This window comes from Camelus bactrianus, chromosome 2 (genome assembly GCF_048773025.1).
Source record: "Camelus bactrianus isolate YW-2024 breed Bactrian camel chromosome 2, ASM4877302v1, whole genome shotgun sequence".
NCBI classification, from domain to species: domain Eukaryota; kingdom Metazoa; phylum Chordata; class Mammalia; order Artiodactyla; family Camelidae; genus Camelus; species Camelus bactrianus.
The window spans coordinates 28,837,006-28,862,381 of NC_133540.1; the positions used below are offsets into that span (position 1 = coordinate 28,837,006).

General features: G+C 33.4%; 1 protein-coding gene across 5 annotated transcripts in view; it reads left to right on the forward strand.

Annotated features, from left to right (window-relative positions):
* The window catches only part of LRBA (LPS responsive beige-like anchor protein), a 620,528-nt gene that overhangs the window by 59,582 nt on the left and 535,570 nt on the right, over positions 1 to 25,376 (forward strand). For 4 of the 5 annotated variants that reach the window (XM_074377442.1, XM_074377438.1, XM_074377451.1 and 1 more), the window contains exons 3-9: positions 11,146 to 11,377; positions 11,602 to 11,702; positions 16,473 to 16,568; positions 20,054 to 20,175; positions 20,264 to 20,390; positions 21,080 to 21,199; positions 22,985 to 23,131. In XM_074377442.1, coding sequence (XP_074233543.1) covers positions 11,146 to 11,377; positions 11,602 to 11,702; positions 16,473 to 16,568; positions 20,054 to 20,175; positions 20,264 to 20,390; positions 21,080 to 21,199; positions 22,985 to 23,131 — 945 coding nt within the window. The remainder of the gene's footprint in view (positions 1 to 11,145; positions 11,378 to 11,601; positions 11,703 to 16,472; positions 16,569 to 20,053; positions 20,176 to 20,263; positions 20,391 to 21,079; positions 21,200 to 22,984; positions 23,132 to 25,376) is intronic. The other variant, XM_074377462.1, reaches the window with a different exon arrangement.

The following is a 25,376-nucleotide window of genomic DNA, read 5'->3' on the forward strand; positions in this document are numbered from 1 at the left end:
TAGATGTTCAGTCATTTTCCTCCAAGAGCAAAATCCCACCCAGATCTGTACTCTATTAAGGTTCCCAAAGCTCCAATATTTCCTGTACATATATTATTGTCTTCCACTCAGAATCATGATCTTTCCCATGGAGTTCTCCATTCTGAGGGGAAAAAAAGCATTATATTATAAAAGTAACTCTTTCTCCCTTAATAATTGATAGAACTACGAGACAGAAAATCAGCAAGGATTAGAACTCGGTAACACCATCAACTAATAGGAACTAATTGAATTTTATAGAGGACTGTACCCTAAAACAGCAGAATACATATTGTTTTCAAGTGCTCATATAACATACACCAAAATGGACTGTGTCTCCTGGGAGATAATACAAACCTCAACAAATTGAAAGGAATTGAAATGATACAGAGTGGATTCTCTGACTGGAATGAAATCAAACTAGAAATCAGTAACAGAAACATAAGGATACTAGAAGAATCTTCATACACTTGAAAACTAAAAATTAAACTTTTAAATCAGTGGATCAAAGAGGAAGTCTCAAAGGAACTTAAAAAATACCATGAACTGAATCAAAATAAAAATATAACATCAAAATTTGTGGGCCATAGCTAAAGGGAAGCCATAAAAGCCTTAATGACCTAGTCTTGGAAATCACACATTACTTGTGCTGAACTCTTTTGGCACACAGAGCAGCTCTAATTTAATGTGGGGGATTATCCATCTTACTTGGCTTTTGGACTGAATTGTTCACAGAGGGATGGGGGTTCACTGTGATAGATTTTGATAGTATTTTATTTTCCCTTAAAGTAATCCTAATTTAAGATTTCTTTCTTTGTCTAATTATTATATTCTATAAATCATAAAAAGAAACCTATGAAAAATAAATGGGTTGTTTAAACCATTTACCTGAAAATTTTGAAAGGCCTTCTAAATGTTTGCCTAGAAGATAGTTAATTCTGTGATATTCATAGCAATGAGCTTCAAGAGCACAAATATATTATCCAGTGTTCCTAAAAAAAGCTTTTGAAAAATGCTATTACTGTGAAAAGCTCTTGCCAAAAAAAAAAAAAAAGAAAGAAAAGCAAAGAAAGAGAAAAAGGAATTCTGTTTTATTGTCAAATACATTTTGGGAAGTCCATGCATTGGTTATAAATCTTTTTGACAAGTATAATACTCAATAGCATATTAAAGCTCTGAGAATTTTATCATGTAAACATCTTTAGCCTTGTTTAATCCAGTGTTTCTCAGTCATATTTAGTTATGGAAACTTTCTGCTTAGTACTGGTTTTGTAGACATGCCATAGTTCAGTGAAAATGTCTAATTCTTATGAAAGATACAACAAACAATGAGAGAGGAGAGGTTATTTGCTACTTTCTAGTACACTTGGGGATTTTAAAAACTAGAAAGATGATAATTTATTATCAGTAAGATATGCATTTTGACTAATTTCTTATAGATAGTGAAGTTGACAAATTTATCAAATTCTTACTTTAGCTCACTATATAAAACTATAGAAAACCCAACTTGAATGTTAGATTATTAATGAAGATGTAAGGAAAGCATAAGTTTACTGGTCAAATAGTGTGACAAGAGGTTTTGGTTGTCAATTAATATGCAATCTTTTGTTCCTCTGTAAAATAGATGCGCAATAATTGATCTGTATGATCTACTTGGTTCTTGTAAAGATCAGTTGAAATAGTAGAAATGGAAATTTTATATCAGTATAAGTGTGTTGGTCCTATAACTGAAACTGCTGTTGCATCTGGGCATTCCAACAAATAGTGAAAGACCCAGGAGACAGTAAGTGGGAGGAGGACACAAACCTCAAAGGGAGTAATTTTCAGTTCAAAATATTGAATGACTGACAGGAAATTATAATTGTTCCCCATGGAGTTTACTTTAATTCTCTTAATGTGCATATTTGGAATTTTATGATTATAGAAAATCTTTATAATCTTTGTTAATAATTAATGTGAAGCCTCCAAGCCCAAACCAGTCTCATTGTGAGACTATGGTGTAATTCCATTCTTTTTAGTCTTCCCAGGGTATTTGTGATTGTAGCATACATTACAAAATGCTAAGGATTAAAATTTTCTGTTCGCTGCTGCTAATTTCCTTGTAGTATACTTTACAAAATGCTAAGGATTAAAATTTTCTGTTTGTCTCTGCTAATTTCCTTGTGTTCCATGTCTTCTGCCTCTGAATTCTACATTGTTACCTTTAGTCAGTGGATTTTACTTTCCCTTGCCTTTGATATAAATAAATTGAGCTTGCTTTTTAAAAACTTTACTTTAAACCTTAGGTTTACTAAGATATACAGTAAAATTCACTTTTTAGGTGTACAGTTTTATGAAATTTGACAGATGGATACACTTGTATATTTGATACTATAATTAAGATGTTGAAACTTTTATCACCTTCAAAAGTCCCTTCATGTTTTATTTGTGGTTAATTCTGTCCCTCCATCCTCAGCCCCTCAACCATTGCTCTAACTTCTTTCCATATGATTTTACCTTTTCCTGAATGTCATATAGATGGAATCATATAATATGCAGCTTTTGTGTCTGGTTTCTTTGACTTAGCATAATGTTTTTGAGATTGATTGATATTGTTAATGGTATCAGTAATTTGCTCCTTATTATGCTAATTAGTGTTCTGTGGTATGGTTGTACAACTTGCTTGTCCATTTACTAGCTGATGACATTTGAATTGTTTCCAATTTTTGGTGATTATGAACAAAGGTGCTGTAAACATTCACGTACAGATCTTTATGTGGGCAAATGCTTTCATGAAATGGGTTGAGCAGGAATCTTAATACTTCATTATTATAGTGTTGAGAGTTTAGTGCCTACCTTATCTTCTGGAGAGAGATTAAGATACTAGAAGTAGGAGTTCAGGTTTCCTGGTTATTGCACTGGGATATAGTAAGAACTCAAATCTATTTCCTTAATTTTTATTTATTTTTATTTTTGAAACATTTTTTATTGACTTACAATCATTTTACTATATTGTGTCAAATTCCAGTGTAGAGCACAGTTTTTCAGTCATACGTGAACGTATATATATATTCATTGTCACAGTTTTTTCTCCGTGAGCTACCATAAGATCTTGTATATATTTCCCTGTGCTATATAGTATAATCTTGTTCTTAATTTTTAAATTATGAAAATAATGAGTAATACTTAAACTTAGTGGTATATATCCTATGGATCCATTACATGTCAAGTACAGTGCTAAGATTAAAAAGGATAAAAAACAATTTTTTGAACTGGTTCCTATTTTCAGTGATCATTATTTCTGCTATTTGAGTAGAAAAGATTGATAGGAAATAATTGAATAAGTGATTAAAATTTAATATGAACAGATATGATTAAAATATTAGATTAAATCATATGAAATTGCTGTCTTATAGTCAGAAACATTTGAATATTGGTAACATAATACATATACATACATATATTCATTTTCATATTTTTCATCAAAGGTTATTACAAGATACTGAACATAGCTCCTTGTGCCATACAGAAGAAACTTTAAAAAAAATCTATTTATATATATATATATAAATTTATATGTAAATTTCAAACTCCCAAATTTATCCCTTCTCACCCCTTTACCCAGTAACCGTAAGATTGCTTACTATGTCTGGGAGTCTGTTTCTGTTTTGTAGATGCATTCAATACTGTCCTTTTTCTCTTCTTTTTTTTAGATTCCACATGAGTGATAGCATATGGTATTTTTCTTTCTCTTCCTGGCTTACTTAACTTAGAATGATGATCTCTAAGTCCATCCATGTTGCTGCAAATGGCATTGTTTTATTCTTTTTTATGGCTGAATAGTATTCTATTGTATAAATATACAATTTCTTTATCCAGTCGTCTGCTGATGGACAGTTAGTTTGCTTTTGTGTCTTGGCTATTGTGTATAGTGCTGCTGTGAACATTGGTGTGCATATACAGGAGATTTTTGATCCGAAAGTAGACCTGACATTACCAAAATAAGTCTGGTTATATTACTGTAGTATCTGTAGTGTTAAATTTTGTGTAAGAATTGGGGCTTTTTGTGTTCTAATTCTGAGGATTTGCATTATTGTTGATTACTATAAAGGTCTTAGTTATTATAGCTGGATATACCATCTTTCCTGCTTTTCAACGTTTACTCTTGGACCTTTCTATTAAACATGTGTTTGTCCCTCTCATATTCCCCTCTATGTGTCTCAGCCTCTCTTTCGTATTTTCTGTTTCCTTGTCTGTCTTTCCTGCCTTCTGGGACATTCCTTAGCTCTTTTACTTCCCAAATTCTTTATTCAACTCTTTATAACCTGTTTTCTAACCTGTTGAATTTTTAATTTCAGTGACTTCTTATTTTGAAAGTTGTTTATTGTTATCCTTTCAAATATGCTGAGTAATCTTCCCCCTTTTCCTTCATAATGTTTAAATGTCTTTTTTCCCTTATTTTCTTGTATGTCTTCATGATGTGAAAGTCTCATTATAATAGTATATTGTAATTTTATAATTATTTATAATTGCGTACATTTGATAAATATACAATTTTAAGTTCGTAAGCATGTAATGTTATGAGTAAATCTGCTGACTTTTCCTTATGCTGTATTGTGTTCTCACATGTTTGTTTGTTTTTGATTTTGGTTTGTGAGTTTATTTTATCTGAGAGAATGTGGCTTTTTCTAAGAGTATTGTGTAGCCTGTGCCGTTCTAGATTGAATTTATGTCTCTTCTAGCTGCTGTAGAAATAGCTTCATCATGGAACCACTTAAATTTTTATATCATGAAGTGTAGCAAACATACCAAAGATACATGTGTAAAATATATAAATGTACTGAAATATTACATATACCCAACACCAGATTAGTGATAGAACAGTGTTAATAGCTTGGAATCTTTTTATCCCCACTGGGACAATTATCCATATCCTAACTTCGGTGTGAGCCATTCCTTTGTTTTTTTAAAAAATGTTTATCACCTATGTATGTATCTTTCAACAATATACTGTTTATTTTTGAAAACCTGAGTGCCAGTTACAAACCTCTTTCTGTGAGGAAAGCACAGTGCTGTCTCTATTAAATGAAGGTTCTGGGAGAAGATAAGATAAGCTGAACAGGGTCTCTTAGATCATGATCTGGCTTTTTTTTTTTTTTTAGAGTTTCTATCAGTCCTCACTGGGATGTTTAGTAGGCAACATCAGAAATGAACCCTGGAGAATATAAAGGTGCATCAGTTTGCTTGTACTGCTGTAACACAGTACCCAAAATTGAATGGCTTAGACAACAAATTTATTGCCTTAAAGTTCTCTTGGCTGGAAGTCCAAGATAAACATTTGGGCAGGATTGATTCTTTCTGAGCACTGTGAGAGAGAATATTTTCATGCATCTTTCCTTGTTCTGGTGGTTTTCTGGCATTCTTTGGTATTCCTTAGGTTTTGGAAGCATCACCCCAATCTCTCTCTTCATCTCCATATGGTGTTCTCTCTATGTGCGTGTCTCTTTGTCCAGATTTTCCCTTTTTTTGGGACACCAGTCATATTGGATTAGGGCCCACCCTAATGACCTCACCTTAGCTAATTACATCTGAAACAACCTTGTTTCCAAATAAGCTCACATTCTGAGGCACTGGGGGTTAGGACTTAAAAGTAAGAATTTTGGGAAGAGATGCAGTTCAACCTGTAACAAGGGGCATCTGGCATACTGGCAGCGCAGAGCAAGTGTTAAGCTTTCTAGTAAGAATGCAATCAGAGAGGTTAGGCTGCTGTGTAGTTTCTGTTTCTAAACTTATCAGGGCATACTACCATCTCTTAAATGTAGCTCGAAATACACTTAGTGAGTTAACACCTGCTATAGTGTAAGAGGTGGGGATGGGGATATGTCATATGAGATGGTGATAAATATATATTTTGTCAATTTCTGAGAAAGTGCAGCTAATAGCAATAGCATATATATTAGTCAGAATATAGGTTTTAGGCTGATATGACAGAGATGCCCCCCAAAACAGTGGCTTAAATGATGTAGAAGTGTATTTGTCCTTCAGGTGAAAATTTGGGTAGTTAAATGGTCTAGGGCTACTGATGCAGTTCTATAATTGTCAGGGCCATTTTTTTGCTTTGTTACCCTCAACATAAGACTTACAGTAGACATTCCAAGGTGACTACCCTAGCTCTTGCCATCATTTCAGTATCTTATGTAACAGGAAGGAGGAAAGTTGTAAAGAGAAATTGTTTCTTCCTTTTAAGATGTGTGTGTATTAATATATATATTAGTGTGTACACACACACACACACACAATGCAATATTACTCAGCCATATAAAAGGATGAAATAATGCCATTTGTAGCAACATGGATAGACCTAGAGATGATCATATTAAGTAAAGTAAGTCAGACAGAGAAAGACAGATAGCATATATCTCTTATATGTGAAATCTAAAAAAAAAAAAGACCCAAATGAACTTACTTACAAACCAGAAATAGGACTCATAGACTTAAAAAACAAACTTTGGTTACCAAAGGGGAAAGGGGTTGAGGGAAGGGATAAATTGGGAGTTTGGGATTAACATGTACGTATTACTATATATAAAATAGATAAACAACAAGGACCTGCTGTATAGCACAGGGAACTATATTCAATATCTTGTAATAACCTATAATGGAAAAGAATGTATATATGTATAATTGAATCATTTTGCTATACACCCGAAACTAATACAACATTGTAAATCAGCTATACTTCAATTTAAAAAAGTTAGCTCCTTTTAAGAGTAATGTGCAGGGTTGTATATATTACTACCTGTCCTTGGTCAGAACGTGGTCACATGGCTATAACTTCAGGAAAGCTGGGAAGTGAGATACTTCACCTGGGCCCCAGGTACCAAACTAGTAACTGTTACTATGGAAGAAGAAAATGTAAATTGAGACACATTGCAGTTTGCGTCAGAATGTAATTTTTCTTCAGTTTCTCCCTATTAATAAGTTTCAAGTGACTGTAAACAGGTATAGGGTCACATTCATGCAAGAATGGGTTCTTAGGGATAAATTGGATTCCTTGAGATTGGAATTTTTAAAAAGTCAATACATTTTTCAAGATGTAAATAAATAAAGCTAACTATTTAGTTCATTTTATAAATGAATAGACAGATCCAAAGAAAAAAGCTGATTTGTCACAAGAAGCAGAAACTACCTAGTTAGAGGCGTAAGCTGTGATTATGCTCTGTCCAGTGCTCCTGCTACATCTCTGAGGAAAAATTTAGCAAGTTTCCAGGGAAAACATAGCTTTCCTTTGAAGTATTAGAATTTTCTGTGTATAGGAGTCTTTCCAGTTTTATAAACCTTTTGAAGAGAAGATAATTATTTCTGATCTGAATTTGTTTTTTGGCTTTTTGAAAATACAGGTGACTTAGGCTTAGTGACTAATTTCAGCTTAAAGCCTTTTATTAATATAATCATTGTGAAGAAAATACTCATTGTGCCCAATTACAGTCCCTATACAAAACTTCTGAAGGTTTATTTAGATTCTTTGAGTAATAGGCTTTAAAATTTCTATAATCTTGTACATTAAACTATAACCTATAGAAAGCATGTTTTGCCACCCTGAAGGTGGCTATAAAAATTGTTTATGAAGTTCAGGCCAAGACTAAAATATGTTGAAGTGGAGAGTTTTGAAAAATGTTCTATATCGCAAAGGAGACCAAATCATGCTAAAATGCAGAAAGAGACTATACATCAGTTTCCAGCCTACATTATTCAAAAAAAATACAACCATAAAAAAGGTAATAAGATTACATTTTCACATTTCATGGCTAGTAAAGTGCATTAGGCTGCTCAGATATTCATAACTTACTGTGACATTCGGGAAGATTACATTTTGTAGTGCACAGCCATTACTACAGCTCAGATAATAACTAGCCAATGCCTGGACCTGGATTATGATCCCTGTCATTGGAAACAAATTTGTGTTTTGAAGGTTGATCAAATTCAAATAACTATTAGAAAGGGTTAACATGACATACTGTAGACCCTGTGCATGCTTTTTAGGTATAATAGATATGCATACATATAGTATATCAAATATGCCACATATTTGTATGTACCAATTTCTGCCATCAATTTTCTCCTTGAAAGCCATATTTTATGATATTTAAAGCAATGGAGAAATATTTAAAACACCTGTCTGGATACTGCTCTCACAGTATAAACTCAATTTAAAAGCTGGTGAAATATTTGGAGGTTTTTTGGAAATTACTTTGAAAAATTAATTCTATAGCTTCTTGGGAGGGTGGTTACTGATGGTAATAAACACAGATCAAAATGAAACATTGATGTAAGTGGTATTAAGGTGAAGGTAAGGTCTCTTAAGTTAGTTGCAACTAGGTCTTTGACCTATTTAGATCTGTGTGAAGGATGCCCCAAAGTGTATATATACTAAAAACCCTGCCCTTGTCCTCTTTCCCCAGATGCTCAGTTGCCTTTTCAGAGGTAATCACAATTTAGTTTCTGGTGTAGCATTCTTAGATATATATCTATATGTATATGTTTTACACTCAAATTGTAACCTACTGTTCATGCTTTTTTCCACTTCGATTTTTCTCACTTAAACAATATATTTCAGAGATCTTTTTTTATGTCAGATGGAGTTGCCTCATTCTTTTCAATGTGTCGTATTCTATTATAGAATTAAATAACTTTACTGACTTTAGATTATAGCTTTTTTTTGGGGGGGTATTGTTTTTTCTGCGTTCCAATAGAAATGCTAAAGTGCAGTTCTTGTATGTAACATCATTACCAAAACGTGTCTGTGGAATACATTTTTAGTGGTCGTTAAGGTAGCCATTTGTGTCTGGCTTCTATTTAGCATAATTCTTTTGAGACTGATTCATGTTGTTAACTATTCAGTAGTTCCATTACCAAATACTTTTCTCATTTATAGTAATTTTTCAGTTTTCCAGATATATATCGTATCATCTGAAAATAATTGGAGTGTAAGTCCTCTGTCCTAATATTTATACATGTTGCTGCCTTTTGACTAAATGTGGCTTAATAATTAATAATTTAAAAATGAAAGACAGTATCTTTAAAATGGAAAAAATATGACAGATGCCTCCTTAAGCATGTGATCAAAGCTACTAGCTTTATCAGTAGTGAGACATAACTGGCATCAGTTACCATCAGAAATACCCTGAGAAGGGCACACATCACTTGTGTGATATTTTTGCCAAAAATGCTTAATTTGAATTTAGACATATACATTCAGAATGGAAGACAGTCTGTAAAATAACTGGCAAATACACTTCAAAAAATGTCCAAATCATGAAAGTCAAAGAATGTGTGTGCGACTGTCTCAGTTTGGAGAAGACACTAAGGGGATGTTGATCCTGGATCTGAAAAATGGCGTTAGTATGATAAATGGCAATATTTGAGTAAGATCTGTAGTATTTGTACCTGGTTTTAATGATTGTACTGTGAGTATGTAATATATTCATATTAGGGAAAGCTGAGTAAAGGTACACAGGAATTCTGTACTATTTTGCATTTTTTAAAATGCCTGAAATTATTTCAGAATAAAAAGTTAAAGACAAAACAAGCGAATAGTAGTCACAAATGGCCACAAAAGCAAAAAAACAAGTTTCTAGAATTCTTACGTAGTTTATAGAATTTTGAGGTGCGCTTTGGGAACCAGGCACACATACTTCACAGCCAGGACCGTGTAGCCAGGAGGATCAGCCTGGTCACGCCAAGGGACTCTTTTAGCAGAAACCAGCTGTCAGCTCCCTATGCTGCGTGTTACTGATGATGCAAAGAGTTGTACACTAAAATCTCTGCCAGAGCTTTCCTAGAAGAACCCAAAGCCTTTACCACTGTGCTTGCCAGGTGCTCTTAGTTCCCTGCATGCAGACACTGCCTCCCCTTGTTCATTTTTCCATTCCTTCTTTTGCATGCCAGTGTGTGTCTTTAACAGAACCTGGGGTGCATATTGATCCCTGGCTGCAAGGACTTTTAATTGATTTCCTAATTCTGAACTGTCTTTGCTTTTTCTAGAGTAAACTATTTGTTCATGTCTGTTATGTTATGAGCTGTTGGATTTTGTTTGTAAAGTTCACTTTTTCCAATTCTGGCCTACCTTTTGGGTTTAAGAAAGCATACTGAACAAAGACATATTCAGAAGGACAGGAGGGTAGGTGAATCATGCATGTAACTTTCTGACAGAGATCTTTAAAAAAAATCAATTCGGAGGGAGGTTATAGCTCAAGAGCACCTGCTTAGCATGCACGAAGTCCTGGGTTCAGTCCCCAGTACCTCCTCTAAAAATAAAATAAATAAATAAAACTAGTAAAGTAAAATTGTCTGCCTTTAAAAATATCAGTTCGAAAAGATAGACCTGCAAAGGCAATTCTAAAAGTGTTTTACTTTAAACCATTGGAGTTTGTTAAAATTAATAGCACTTGCCCTCTGTGGGAAGCTGTGTGTGAGTTGGCAAGATAGGAATAGGTCAGTATAGCTTTCTCTGGATGGATTTTCTGATAGTATCAGTGAATTAAGTTTTCTTGGTTCCTGACTTTGAGTGTGTGACTAAGTTTAAGTTAGATTTAAGGTATGCTGATTATTGACCAAGGGGATCAAAATGGATAGGTGTAATAAACCAAGAACTTGACAAATAAAAACTGTCAGTTTTATGTTTACTCTGAGCCTTTTTCAGCTTTTCATTTTTGCTGTGAGCCCATACCTTGTAGAGTGTGCAAAGGACCTTTAGGTTGCTGTGAGTAGCTCACAGACTTCCTAATTCATAGATGAAATATTGAATTAGAAGCAATTATGGAGCTAAATTAGACCTTTATTAGTATCAGGGCAGTAGATAGTGATTTCCCTATGACATCCTGTATTTGTTTTTGTTGAAAAATATCTCCATTTTTATATTCTAAGTCTTGCCTGACTTTGTGCTATCTTAACTTGAGTATTTCTTTAGAAGCTTTATTTTTTAGAGCTGTGTGTGTGTGTGTATGTGTGTAAGATCTTTTTATTGTTGTAGGGGTAGAGAAGAATGTATATGGGTGGTTACTGCCAATCTGAAGCTTAGCAGTATACTCTAGTTATACTGAATATGTACTAATACTTTTAATGTTTCTTTTCCCCCCTCCTTGGAAGTTGGTAGGAGGGCAGTTTGATTTAGAAATGAATTTCATTATTCAAGAAGGTGAGAGTATCATCTGCATGGTGGACCTCCTTGAAAAATGTGACGTTACTTGCCAAGCAGAAGTCTGGAGCATGTTTACAGCCATTCTGAAGAAGAGTATACGAAATCTTCAAGTCTGCACTGAAGTAGGCCTTGTTGAAAAAGTGCTTGGGAAAATTGAAAAAGTTGACAATATTATAGCAGGTATGACTTTCTATACTATGATGGATGTGAAGAAATGAAGTTTGATTCTTAAGTACTCTATTTTTCTTATTTTATATAGTAATATTTATTTAAGAAGTATTTGAGCATTTAACATGTATCTGGAACTTTAGTTTCCAAACTCTTAAGTAACCACAGTGTATTAGTATATTTTAATTTTTCAAGAAATACAAGTAGCTTAATTTTTGTATTTTCTTTGTTTCCAGATCTTTTAGTTGACATGTTGGGAGTGCTGGCTAGCTACAATTTGACAGTTCGAGAACTAAAGCTGTTCTTCAGTAAACTTCAAGGAGATAAAGGACAATGGGTAAACTTAAATACTCTTTGGTATTTGAAAGAACCCCCCCCCCCAACATATTAGTGGCTTTTAAGCAGTTGGTATTGTTGCAGAGGGGATAAATGTCAAATTGAGGGGAAGAGATCAATTAGAATCGTATTTAGACGTATACAGCTGCTTTTGTTACGACTTGACACAACTGTGGACCAGGAGAGCTTGGTGTTCCAGGCAGGTGGATAATTTGGTCCTTCTTCAAATGGTTATGTTTTAAATATACATTCAACATTTGGGGGGAAAAGGATGAGGACAGAGAAATAAAAATGTTGGGTAGCAGCACCTAGCTTCTGTATCAGTCTGAGTAGTTTTGCTGTGGCCCTTAAACTTGAATAACCCACTCAGTGAACAAAAACTCTGCAGTTAATTGGATGCACCCTCCTTAGACGCAGTTTTGTGGTCCTTTGCAATGGATGCTGCTGGTCAACTGAGGTTGAACTCCAGGTACATTATCAAACTGTTTCTTCCTACCCTTTAATTACTTATTCCTTAGAGGAATACTAGTAAATTTTTCTCCATTTTTGTTGCATTTCTAGGCTTATTTAGAGCTCTTTAGAAAACACTGCTGTAGCAACTACTTAGCCAGCTGATCCTTAATCTGGTTCTGTTTTAGGTATATCTACATTTGTGCTCTGTAATTGCACACTCTAATTTATTGTGTTAAAGCGTTTAGACTCTGTAGCATCTTTGTATCAAACTCTAGCTCTCTGGCTGCTTTTAAGATTTTCCCCACTGATTTTCAGTGATTTTATTATGTTTTTTGCTGTGGTTTACCTTGTATTTATCTTTATTAGAGTTCTTGCACATGTGGATTTATAATATAGTTCTCATCAAATTTAGAAACATTTTGGTCGTTATTTTTTCAAATATCATATTCTTGTCCCTCTTCCCTTCCTTCTGGGACTCCAGTTACACGTGTGTTAGTCTTGGTAGTGTCCCTCAGGTCCCTCAGAACTGTTAACTTTTTTTTTTTTTAGTTGTTTCTCTTTGTGCTTCATTTTAGATTGCTTTGATTGCTGTTTTTAAGGTAATTGATCTTTTCTTTTGCAGTGTGTTAACATTCATTAAAACTTTCAAAAATTTTTTTCAAATTTCATATGTTTTTAATCTCTAAATTCCATTTGGCTCTTTTTAATATCTTCCATTTTCCGCCTCATTTGTGTTTTCCTTTAAATCCTTGGGAATATGTAGCATATTCATAGTTGCTTTAATGTTCTTGTCTACTAATTCTGTCAAATCTGTCATGTTCTAGATCAGTTTTTTGCTCACTCATTCTCCTTTTACTTATAAGTCATATTTTCCTTTTTTTTCTTTTTTAATGGAGGTACTTGTGATTGAACCCAGGATTTCATGCATGCTAAGCGTACGCTGTACCACTGAGCTATCACCCACCTTTATGCTAGTGATTTTAGACATGGTGATGTTAGACAAAGTGAGTTATTCCTTGTTCAGTGCTAGATTTTGTCGTATTCCATTTAAGATTGTTAGACTGTTTTTGGAGGCAAATAAGTTACTTGTGGATTAACTTTATTTTTTCAGGCTAGTTTTAAAGGTCTTTTTGGTCAGATCCAGATTGGCTGTTACTCTAGGGCTAGGTCAGCCTTGTTATTCAGGCCTGACTTTTCTAGGTTACCTATAAATGACCCTGATTCTCAGACATGAGGCAACAGGTCGTGCAAGACGATCTCCATAGTACCTACTAGGGTCTCAACAATTTATGGCTTCCTACCAGCTCTGGGGATTCTTTGACTTACAGCTTTCAAAATCTTGTTGAGTTTATGGTAGAAATGAACAGTTTGGTATTAATGTCAAACAGTGAGTGCAGATTTCTGGAGCTTCTTCTCTGCATAGGCCCTTCCTCTGTAGTACTGTACCCTGAAGGTTCTATCCACCTCACACTATCCTTTTTCCAATTCCTACCTCATCAACTCAGTGAGACTTACAGATTCTCTTTGGTTTCCCTCTCCCTGTGCAGTGAAATGTGATATGGAAATTGACTCCAGGTAGAAAGTTAGGGTCCTCTGATGGCTCATTTTGTTTCCTCTTCTCAAGGCTCACAGTCTTTACCTACCTCTTTTCTATGCCTGAAAACAGTTTTCTTTCATACATTTTGTTCAGTTTTCTAGTTGTTTATGGTGAGTTGGTAAGTGTAGCTCTTGTTACTGTGTCATATCTAGAAGACATATACTGGTTTGATTTTGGGTTTGATTTATATTCAAATAATTTATTTATTCTGAATATGTAATTAAAACTTTTTTTGTTACATTGGTGAATATAGAAAACTAGAAGAAACTAGCAAAGGATATGAACAAATATTTATTTACAGGGATAGAAACCCCATAATCAAATAAATGCTAAATCACTAATAACTAGAGATGTTTAAATTAAAACGATATTGATATGTCACCTTATATCTATTAGTATCAAGAATTATAAAGTTGGATAATATCAAGTATAATTGGGGGGATTAGAGTTATTTTAAACCTGTGTACTATTGGTTGGAATGAACACCAGTGGATCCAAACTCAAGACCAATCTAGCACTGCTTAGTCACTTAAATTATACCCATATCCAGTGACTTAGGAGTTAAGGAGAGTGCATGTTCCAAGAAATTGTCACATAGTTCTGTAAGGAAATATACATGAGAATGTTCACTGAAGCATTATTTTTGATGGCAGTGAATTGTCAACATGTGTGTCTATTAGAGTAAACAGGTAAAATGTATTGGATGCATGGAGTAGATTATGACATAGCAGTTAGAATCAGTGCGTAGAGTGATATGAATAGATACCAAACAGCAGGAAGAAAGTAAGAAAGAGAATGATATATCTAACCCAACATCATTTAAATTATAAGTAAAATCATACAGAAACACATTTTTGAAGGAATACATATAAAAAGATTAAACATGTTAACATAATTGCTTATGGGATTGGGAGTAGGAAGAGAATAGGTGTAGTGGATAAAGGAGAAAAAAATTAATGAACCATTGTTAGTTTAAAAAAAAAAAAGAGCAAGGCTTTGCTCAGACATTATATTTATGTAGCTTTTGCTATCATGTCAGTGCAGTGAAAAATCCCTGTATCTGTATCTGCCTTTCTGATTATTACTTTAGAACAGATTTTCACATATGGAAATAGTGTATCAATGGGAATAAACATTTTTAAAGACTCTTGAAATATGACTAAGTTATTTTCTGAAAGGTTTTCCTAGTGTACAATCTCTCAGCAGTGTCTGTGGAAGAAAGTGCTTATCCTAATGCATTTTTTTTTTGATTGGTGTATGAAGAGGAAATTTGGAGGAATGATTTCTCTAGATGGAAATGCTATAATACTATGTTTTAATTTTTGACTGCCGTTACTTTTGGTAATTTCATCTTAGAATTTATTTTAAAAAAGTGTGATTGTAGTAACTTGTTCCTATACTTTTATAATTGAGCAGTGTGGTTAACTGAAAATTTCTTGAATACTTAAGATCAACGTTTCCACTTTTTAGGTAAAAGATTGCTGAACTGTTTTAGATAGTAATGGAAATTTAGAGTAGCTGCCAAATAAGATGAAGGCAAGCCAATGATTTCACTTGAGTTTGACACTGTTTTGAACTTTGAACTTTTAAGAGGAATGTACTACACTTATTTGCTTGTAATCTGATTAAAATGATAGCGTATATCTGATTGTCCTTTGCTTTTCCTTGTAAATATAAATGTGCCTTTTTGTCTTAGCTATTGGTTGTTTAATGTATTAGAGGAGACTTGTGGGTCAAAGAGGCATTAATCAAGTAAATGTAATGTTACAACTTTTATGCATGCTATATAGTAGAGGTATATTGTAGAATGAAATATGATAGGGAGTTTTGATCCAGCCTCAGAGGTCAGGGAAGACTGCCCTGAGAAGTGACCATTAAGATGAGCTCTGAATGATGGGTAAGATTTATTTAGTTAAGGAGGGGGAGTGAGGAATCGGCCCAGTGAGAATATTTTAAGCACAAGGATTAGCTTGTGCTCAGTCCCTATTATGGGAGGAAGACAGAGAAGACATTGTAGATGGAGTGCAGAGAGAAGGGGAGATGAGATGCAAAAAGAGGCTGAGGAGGTTAAAAAAAAAGTATCTTGTGGGCCGTGTTAAGGATTTTGGTCTTTATTTTAAAGGCAGTGGGAAGCTACAGGAGAGATAGTAGAACATAATGGTGAAAGTGTAGTGATTAGCTGCATGGACCTTAGATTCACATTGAATTCTGATCCATCCTGTCACTTACTACCTGTGTAAACTTGGACATATTCCTCTGCCGCAGATTCATCCTCTGTAGAATGGGATAGTAATAACCCCTACTGTGGTTATGAGGCTAAAATATTTTATTTTTAAAGTGCCTTTAACTATGGGGCCTGGTAAGTTTGTTTTTTTTTTTGTGTGTGAAATTAAAAAGTGTTTTAAAGAGGTATGGGTGGTGAGTTAATGTAGTTTGTAATTTTAAAAGCTCGTTTTTGGTGTAGAGTGGAGAAGAGTTCCAAGTGTCAAATGATACTGGCTCCTATTTACCCAACGCCTCGTGCAAAAAAGTGGCATAGACAGTATTGTTTATTTCTTGAAGATAGTTAAAAATAACCTTTCTTTGGTTATTTTGAATGCTTTTTAGCTTATAGAATTATTTAGTTATTTTGGGGTATATTAAATTGTGGCTGTATTAAAAGTAGGTATTTTTGTTCTATGGTGAATAGTGTGGTTAATGAATTATTGATTATGTTTGTAGCCTCCACATGCTGGGAAGTTGCTGTCTGTGTTAAAACATATGCCTCAAAAGTATGGCCCCGATGCCTTTTTCAACTTTCCAGGAAAGAGTGCTGCAGTAAGTAAATCTTAATGAGGAAATCACTTGGAGTTCTTCTTTCCTTTGCTTCCTGAAAATACAGCCCTGTAAACACTCCTGACAGGTTCTGTGTTAGGTAGAAACTTCTCTGCACAACCTAACTTAATCCTCACGGCAGTTGTGCATGTTGCTTTTTCCTGACTGTTTTAGAGGTGAAGAAATAAAGGCTCAAAGAAGTTAAGAAAGCTTTTCATTCACTCCTTGGGGCAGAAATGGAATAAGAACCCAATTCTTTTCAACATAGGCTGTGTCGTCTTATGAATTTTATCTCTGCATTCTGAAATAGAAATTTTTCTGTAATACTTTGACTTCTACTTTCTGAACATCTTTCTTTAGCTTTACGTTTCCCAATTCCTGTTTCTTTAGCATGTGATGTATAAAATGAGAGTAACTCTTAAGAACTTTCTAAGGCAAGTTTTCCTAACCTGTGAGTTTCCATATTGTATTAGTCTCGGCATTCTTATAAGCTGTTAACCAGTTTATAAATAAGACAGTTATGTATGGCAGTTATGTATGGCAGTAATGTTATAGGATTACATTATATAATGTATATGTGTTGTTTATGAAGGCTTTTTCACCTCATGATTACATTGGTCTGCCTGTTAAAAGCAAACATTTTTTGAAGATATTTCAGCCTGTTCTTTTTCTGACCTTACCTTTTATTCATTTTTTTACTTTTGTTTTCATTATCTCTTACTTGATTATGGCCCCTATGTAGCCAGGCAATACTTACAGAAGGAAAAAAAAAAGTGTTTTAAAAGGACATTTGTGATATTTGAATGCTTCACACACTATATACTGTTTTGTTTGAAAAGTTTTATTGCTAGTATTATCTTTTCTTTATAATTTTTCCTCAGTAACTATTTTGGATTTGAAGCTTTTCAGAATAACTTTCCTCTTTTGGCTTTGAGCTTATCATTTGTCTCAAACATTAAAAAAAAAGTATTTTCATGAGATTAACCTTTTTTCATTCATGTTATACTTTTAGTATTTATAATTCTTTGAGATTATAATATGCCCATTCCATTTACTTGTATGTATATTAAAAGTGGGGCAGTTCAGCTATGCAGCTTTTGGAACTTTCAGAGAATAGATATTTTAAATATAATCAGTGACTCATTTTTTCCCCCCTTAAATATAGCTTTTAAAGGGAAACTAAAGTATTCAGGGATAAATTATTCTGACACAGCTTTCACATTTTCTACTCATTTTTCAGTGAGAGAGAACATATATATACAGTGAATATGTATTCTTTTATTTTTTTTCTTAATGTAGCTTCACTTTAAATCAGCCTCTTGAAGGTCTCAGTAGTGTTATTACATAAATTTGACTCTGATGTTTTTCATGTTTTATGGAATATCTTATACATACAAAAGAGTATATGTGTATATATGATGTATAAACATAAATGTATATGTAAGTTATAACAGTCAAACAAAAGCTTTGTAGCTTTTTTAAACAGCTTTATTGAGTTATAATCCACATATCATATAGTTCACTCATTTAAAGTGTACATTGAATGATTAAGTGTATTCAGCAAGCTGTGCAACCATTATTACAATCAATTTTAGAACGTTTTCATCACACCCAAAAGAAACCCCACAATCATTAGCAGTCACTGCACATTTCACCCCAAACTCTCAGGCCTAGGTAACCACTCTTCTACTTTCTGTGTCTGTGGATTTGTCTACTCTGGAGACAGATGGAGCCATACAATACCTGGACTTTTGTTACTGGCTTTTTCCACTTACCATACTGTTTTCAAGGTCCATTCATGTTGTGACATGTATCAGTGCTTCATTCCTTTTCATGGCTAATATTCTAAGATAAGAATATACCATATTTTGTTTAATTATTCATTAATTAGTGGATGTTTGAATTAATTCCACTTTTGGGGGCTGCTCTCTGGGCCTTTGTGTACTAATTTTTATGTGGACATGTATTCATTTCTCTTGTGTATGTACCTAGGAGTGGAATTGTTGAGTCATATTGTTTAACCATATGAGGGACTTCCAGAGTGTTTTCCAAAGTGGCTGTATTATTTTGCAGTCTCAACCTGCAATTTATGAGGGTTCCAGTTTCTCCATATGCTTGTCAACACTTGTTAATGTCTGTCTGTTTGATTATAGCCCTCCTAGTGGGGATGAAGTTATACCTCCTTGTTTTGTTCTGCATTTCCTTAATGACTGATTATGTTGAGCATCTTTGTATGTCCTTTTTGGCCATTTGCACGTCTTTGGAGACATACCCATTCAGGTCTTTTGTCCGTTTAAAAATTGCATTTGTCTTTTTAGTATTGAATTGTAAGAATTCTTTATATATTCTTCTGGATACAAGTTCCTTATCAGATAAATAATTTGCAAATATTTTCTCGCATTCTTTTGTCTTGTTTTTCATTTTCTTGATGGTATCCTTTAAAGCACAGAAGTTTTTAATTTTAATGAAGTCCAGTTCATTTATTTTTTTTGTTGCTTGTGCATAATTAAGAAGGATTTACCTAACCCAGTGTCATATTTACCCTTATTTTTCCTTATAAGAATTTTATAGTTTTGGCTTTCACATTTAGATGCATGATGGATTTGAGGTTAATTTTTTGTATATGATATAAAGAAGTGGTCAGCTTCATACTTTTGCTTGTAGATATCAGTTTTTTCAGCACATTTGTTGAAAACACTATTCTTTCCTCATTGAACTGTCTTGACACTGTTGTTGAAAATTAAGGCACAAACGTAAGAGTTTATTCTGGGCTCTTGATGCCACTCTGTTGGTCTTTATCTGTATCTTTATGCCAATACCACACAATCTTCATTGCTGTGTCTTTGTGTTATAGGTTTTGAATTTGGTAATTTGAGTCCTCCAACTTTGTTCTTTTTCAAGATTGTTTTGGCTATTTTGTGTCCCTTTCATTCCATACTGTGATATGGTAAATAAAATTTTAAGCCAAGTGGTGAAGTAATTTATATAGTGACTTATGAATATAAATTTTAAAATGTTATGAAAAAATGTTATGAATGAATCTTCTTCAGCTTGATATATTTGGTTAAAAATTTATATTTCAAGCTTTTTCCTTAACTTTTTTCTTTCCTCTTGTCCATCTTTCTCTGTTCTGTTACCTTGACATTTTAGTAATGGATTTCCAATTTGATATAATTACCTATCTCGTTTAATTGGAATCTCTTTGTATATATTCACTGTAAGAAATGAAGCAAATAAGATTAGTGTGTCAAGCAGGTCACATGGAATGTTTCTGTTGTTTAACTAAATTAACATCATTACTATGCATTTTCGAAAATTTAGGAGTTATTAAAAATCTTCTTTCAGATAAAGAGACTACTTCTGCATATTTTAATCATGACATAGAATAATATGTAGTAGAAATATATATAACATTGTAAGGTCTCATTTTCATGATTTCGATAACAGTTTTCCAGTGTGAGCCAGTAACTCAGAGTTTGTTCCTTCAGGCTATTGCATTACCTCCTATAGCCAAATGGCCATACCAGAATGGTTTTACATTTCATACGTGGCTTAGAATGGATCCTGTAAATAACATCAATGTGGATAAAGATAAACCATATTTGTACTGGTATGTATTTCTGTAACATAGTATTGTAATTTTACTTTGAAAATGAGAAGAGTATTTCGAGATGAAATAAAAAATTTACTCTTTATAGTTTCAGAACCAGCAAAGGTCTTGGTTATTCTGCTCACTTTGTTGGGGGCTGTTTAATTATAACATCAATAAAGTCAAAAGGAAAAGGGTTTCAACACTGTGTGAAATTTGATTTCAAACCACAAAAGGTATGTGATCTTACTAAGTCATAGTTATGTTACCAAGCTATTCTAAGGTATTCTAACCTTCACAATGCTTTGTTGTAATGTTATTGACATCATAATATGTGGTAAATCACAACTCTGATTTTAAACTGTTTTAGAAAATGAAGTATAAATTGCTGGACAATTGTTAACTGCTCTGAGTTGGATAATAAAAAGAGTGAATATTTAGTTGTTTGTAGAGTTTAAGGGCAATATAAGGGGAAAATGTCAGTGGCAGTTATTTTAGTAGTGGTAGTAGTACTATGTGTTTTCTTTTGTACCTTTACATTTAGATATAAAAGAATGGTTTATTAACAAAATGTGCATACATACACATGTAGATAGGCAGATAAAACAAATATGACAAAATGTTGACAGTTGTGGAAACTAGGTGGTGGGAGAGAGTGTACTAAACTCTTCACTTTTGAAGGGTATATTTGAACATTTTCATAGTAATTTCATAGGTAAGGGAAAAATAATTTAATGGGTAAGCTCTTACCTGTTGAAAGCTCCCTTAAATCAGTATTATTCCAGGGGTAGAATATTGAATTTAATAAAGGTAGTCTTTTTTTTAGATTTAATTGTAATTTAGCATTTAATTTTTACTAATTACCAATGTGATTGAGTTATTGGAAAGATCATTATCTTTTATTAAAACTGTTTTGCTTATTCAGTGGTATATGGTAACTATAGTGCACATTTATAATCGATGGAAGAACAGTGAGCTACGATGTTACGTGAATGGTGAGCTTGCTTCCTATGGAGAGATAACATGGTTTGTCAACACCAGTGATGTAAGTACTCTGAAAAAGTTAGTTAAATTTTTGAAAAATATATTTTACACGGAGTATAAACTTCAGAATACCACAGTGGTGGATTATTATAATCATAGTTTGGCTAGTATGTTTAATATATTAATATATATTAATAGAGTGGAACTGTGTTAATGTGTCACATAAGATATTACTCAGTCCTTGTTATAAAATTATTCTGGATAGGGTAGAGATAAGGATTCATTGATAACAGTAGGTGTATCCTGAAAGAGTTCGTGTCATCAGTCCATTGATCAAATTAAATTTTTCGATCATTTTTATGAATGCACTAGTTGATGCATGGTTATAAATTTTCGATATAATTCATACCTGCTATACATAACTATTATAATATTTTCAGGATTCAAAAAGAGATCCATAGTTAGAATTAAATTCAAATGTTCTTTTTTTCTGCCAATTACATTTTTAATAGAAAACTTGAAAAATACAGATCAGGAAAATAAATACAAACTTGCACCACCCGTTCACCATTAACTCCTCCTTTCACATCACTATGCTATACATATTTACATATTTTGAAATGCTAGCCTTAGGAGCTCAGGTTGTTATAACAGATAGACTTAGGTTTGGATCCCTGCTTTGTTACTTATTGACTACATGACCTTATTTAATCTATTAGGGCTGAGTTTGCTCTATCTAAAAATGAGTGTAAAATAGTACCTATCTCAGAAGGTTGATTAAATGAGATATGTTCACAAAGCCATCGGCAGAGTGCCTTGTACAGCATAAGTGCTCAGTGAGTGTTAGCTCTTATTTTTTTTTTTTAATACGAAAAAGGAGTTGGATATGTGTATTGTTTTTCAACCTGTTTTTTCCTTACATAACCTTTATTGAGTGCTTCTTGCATTGTAATACCTTTATTTTCTGTAAGCCCCAACCTTGCAAGATAAGTACTGTTGTAATCTTCATTTTGCCAACATCAGCAGCATGGGAAGCAGTGGTTTCATCTAGGTGGTTTGTCTTCAAAACCCAAGTCTTAAAAATTTTTCTATATTCCTTAATGTCAATACATATGTATTTTTCAACATTCTTCATAATGGTTTCATGTATAAAAGGATACTTTTAAAGAGCTATGAAGTGCTTTACTTCTTTTGCTCTTTGTTGTACACGTGGGTTTTTAAAATGTGGTCTTTGCAACCTGGATCATATTAAGAGGATTTTTTTAATGTTAGAAGAAAAACATACACCTGTTTTTTAGATTTACATATTCCTTTTGGGAGATTGCATCTGCCCCCATGACTTTACCCATTATTTGTATCTTGATGTCTGCAAAAATCTGTCGTTACAGTTTTCGCTTCTCACCAGACTAATAGAACCCTGTTGGCAATTGGTTCTTCATCCATATTAGTTCACAGAAAAGACAGATTTATTATATGTCCCAAACTTAACTGGTGTTTTTCTCCTTGCTCTAAAGCCTGCTCTTCTGTCTGGTTCTTTGGTTGACCAAGTATGAACCTTCAGAATCCATAGTGATTCCTCTGATGCTGTTTCCTACAGCCACTTTATCTTCAAGTTTTGTTTATTGTACTTTGGATAATTTGCCTTATCTCTTTCTCTCTGATGTCTTTTCTGATCTCTACACCAAATGGGAATGGATGAACTGAAATGCTAAGTGAATTGTTTTAATCTATTTGGATTATATTTTAGAGTGGACAGAATATTTATAACAGTATAGGTTGTCATAATTTCTGGAGGAGATGGTTTTTTGTTTTTTTCTCTAAAAAATTTTTCTGTTTTCTTTCCCAGACCTTTGACAAATGTTTCCTGGGCTCATCAGAAACAGCGGATGCTAATAGGGTATTTTGTGGTCAGATGACTGCAGTTTACCTTTTTAGTGAAGCTCTTAATGCAGCTCAGATTTTTGCTATTTATCAGCTGGGCCTGGGATACAAGGTACTTTACTTGCTGTTCACTGCTTAACATGTGTTAGTTGATCTTGACATACAGGGTGGTGATGCATGGGGCAGTTTACCTTGGGTAACTAAACTGTGTGTTGGAGTAACCAGGGGCACCACAGGGAAGTCACAGGTGTCCAAAGGGTACTTGAAAGTTTGTGGGAAACACAGTGTACTTGCCATGTGTGGGGCACTGTGCAAACTACTAGCTTAAGTTTCAACTTTACTTTATGCTGCATTTCTTGTGGTCATACCATATCTTTGCACAGCTAAGTTTTTAATAGTTGCTGTGATAAAAAACAAGTACCATGTGAAAATCAGTGTGGAACAGGAAATGAGGAGGTTTGAAATCTGATTCCAAAATTTGAGAAGTTGTGTAGTGCTCGAGATGCACATTCCGTTAATAAATAATTTTGCTGATATACTAATGAAGGAAACATTTTTCCTTTTAATTTGTGTGTTAATTTTCAATTGGCTAGTAAATTGTTAGGATGTAAAGTTAAAATATAAAATGTATTTGTTAAAATATAAATAATAAATAATAAGTAGTTGGTTCAAACTACTTAATAAACAGAAATATTTAGTATTTATTTTGGTCTAGAGCACCATAAAAAATTACTGAGAAGCTATAAGTGTCATGCATCAAGAAAGTTTGGGAACCTGTAGGTTAAGTCATTGTTAGTATAGTTTGGTTTCAGGGAGTGATTTAATGTCTGCTGTGTTCCTTTGAAAACAAAATCAACTTTATTGAGTTAATTTACATACAGTTGGAGTCAATAAAGTATACATATTTTAATTAGTTTGGACAAAAGTGTAACTATGGAATAATCAAGAAATAGAACATTTCTACCACTGCAAAAGTTTCCTGTCTTCTCCCTCCCAGTCAATTCCTTGTGCTTCTCTAACCCTACCCTGTTCCTGTTGATGATCAGAGCAAACCACTGATCTATTCCCTGTTACTATCAGTAAGACTTTTTGTTAATGTTTTATGCAAACAGAATAATCCAATGTGTGCTCCTTGGAGTTTGGCTTCTCTTTAGCATGTTTTTAAGATTCATCTGTGTTGTTTTGTATTAGTAGTTCCTTCTTGTTGCTAAGTAATCTTCCATTGATTGTATCAATACGTTACAGTTTTTTAACCCATTCATCTGGTGATGGACATTGGGCTATTTCTAGGTTTGGCTGTTATGAACAAGCTACTTATGAATATTGGTGTCCAAATCTTTGCGTAGACATGTGTTTTAATTTCATAAATTTATAAAGTAGAATTGCTAAGTGGTATGGCAACTGAAATTGCCAAGCTCTTTTCCAAGGCAGTTGCACAGTTTTACATTTCTACAAGCAGTGTATGAGCTTTCTACTTACTCCACATCTTTGTTAACACCTGATATTGCTGGCCTTTTTAATATTAGATGTTTGAGTGGGTCTGTAACAGTATATCACCGTGGTTTTAATTTATATCCTTATAATGCCTAGAGAGACTGAGTATCTTTTCATGGCTTATTGGCTATTTGTCTATCTTTTTTTTTGTGAAGTGTGTGTTCAAATCTTTTACACATTTTTTTGTGTTTTTATTGTTGAGTTTTGAGGCTTCTTTATATATTATGGATGTGTCTTTTATCAGATGTATGAGTTAACAAATATTTCCCCCCCCAGTCTGTGTCTTGCCTTTTTGTTTTCTTTTTTTCTTTTTTTTTTAATAAGGAGGTACTGATTGTGTTCTGAAGTCCGGTTTAAGTATGTTTTATTATACAATAACTTTTATTTATCTATTCAATAATTTTTTGGAGGGGAGGTAATTGGATTTATTTATTTTATTTTATTATTATTATTATTTTTAATGGAGGTACTGGGGATTGAACCCAGGACCTTGTGCATGCGCTCTACCACTAAGCTGTACCCCCCTACCCTCCTTTTTTGTTTTCTTAATTTGGCTTTGAAGAACATAGGAATTTAATTTTCATTAATTGCAATTTAACAATTTTTTCCTGTTATTCTTAGATGATTTTTGTGTCTTATCTAAGAAATCTTTGCCTGTTCCAAGATTGGAAAGATTTTCTTACGTTTTCTTTTGAGTATTATAGTTTTGGCATCTATATTTAGGCCTGTGATCCATTTTCAGTTAATTTTAGTGTATGGTATGAGGTAACTGTTAAGGTTGATTTCTGTCTCTTTCTTCCATAAAGATACCCTGGTGTTCCAGCACAGTTTGTTTCTTTAAATACTATTCTTTCTCCACTGTC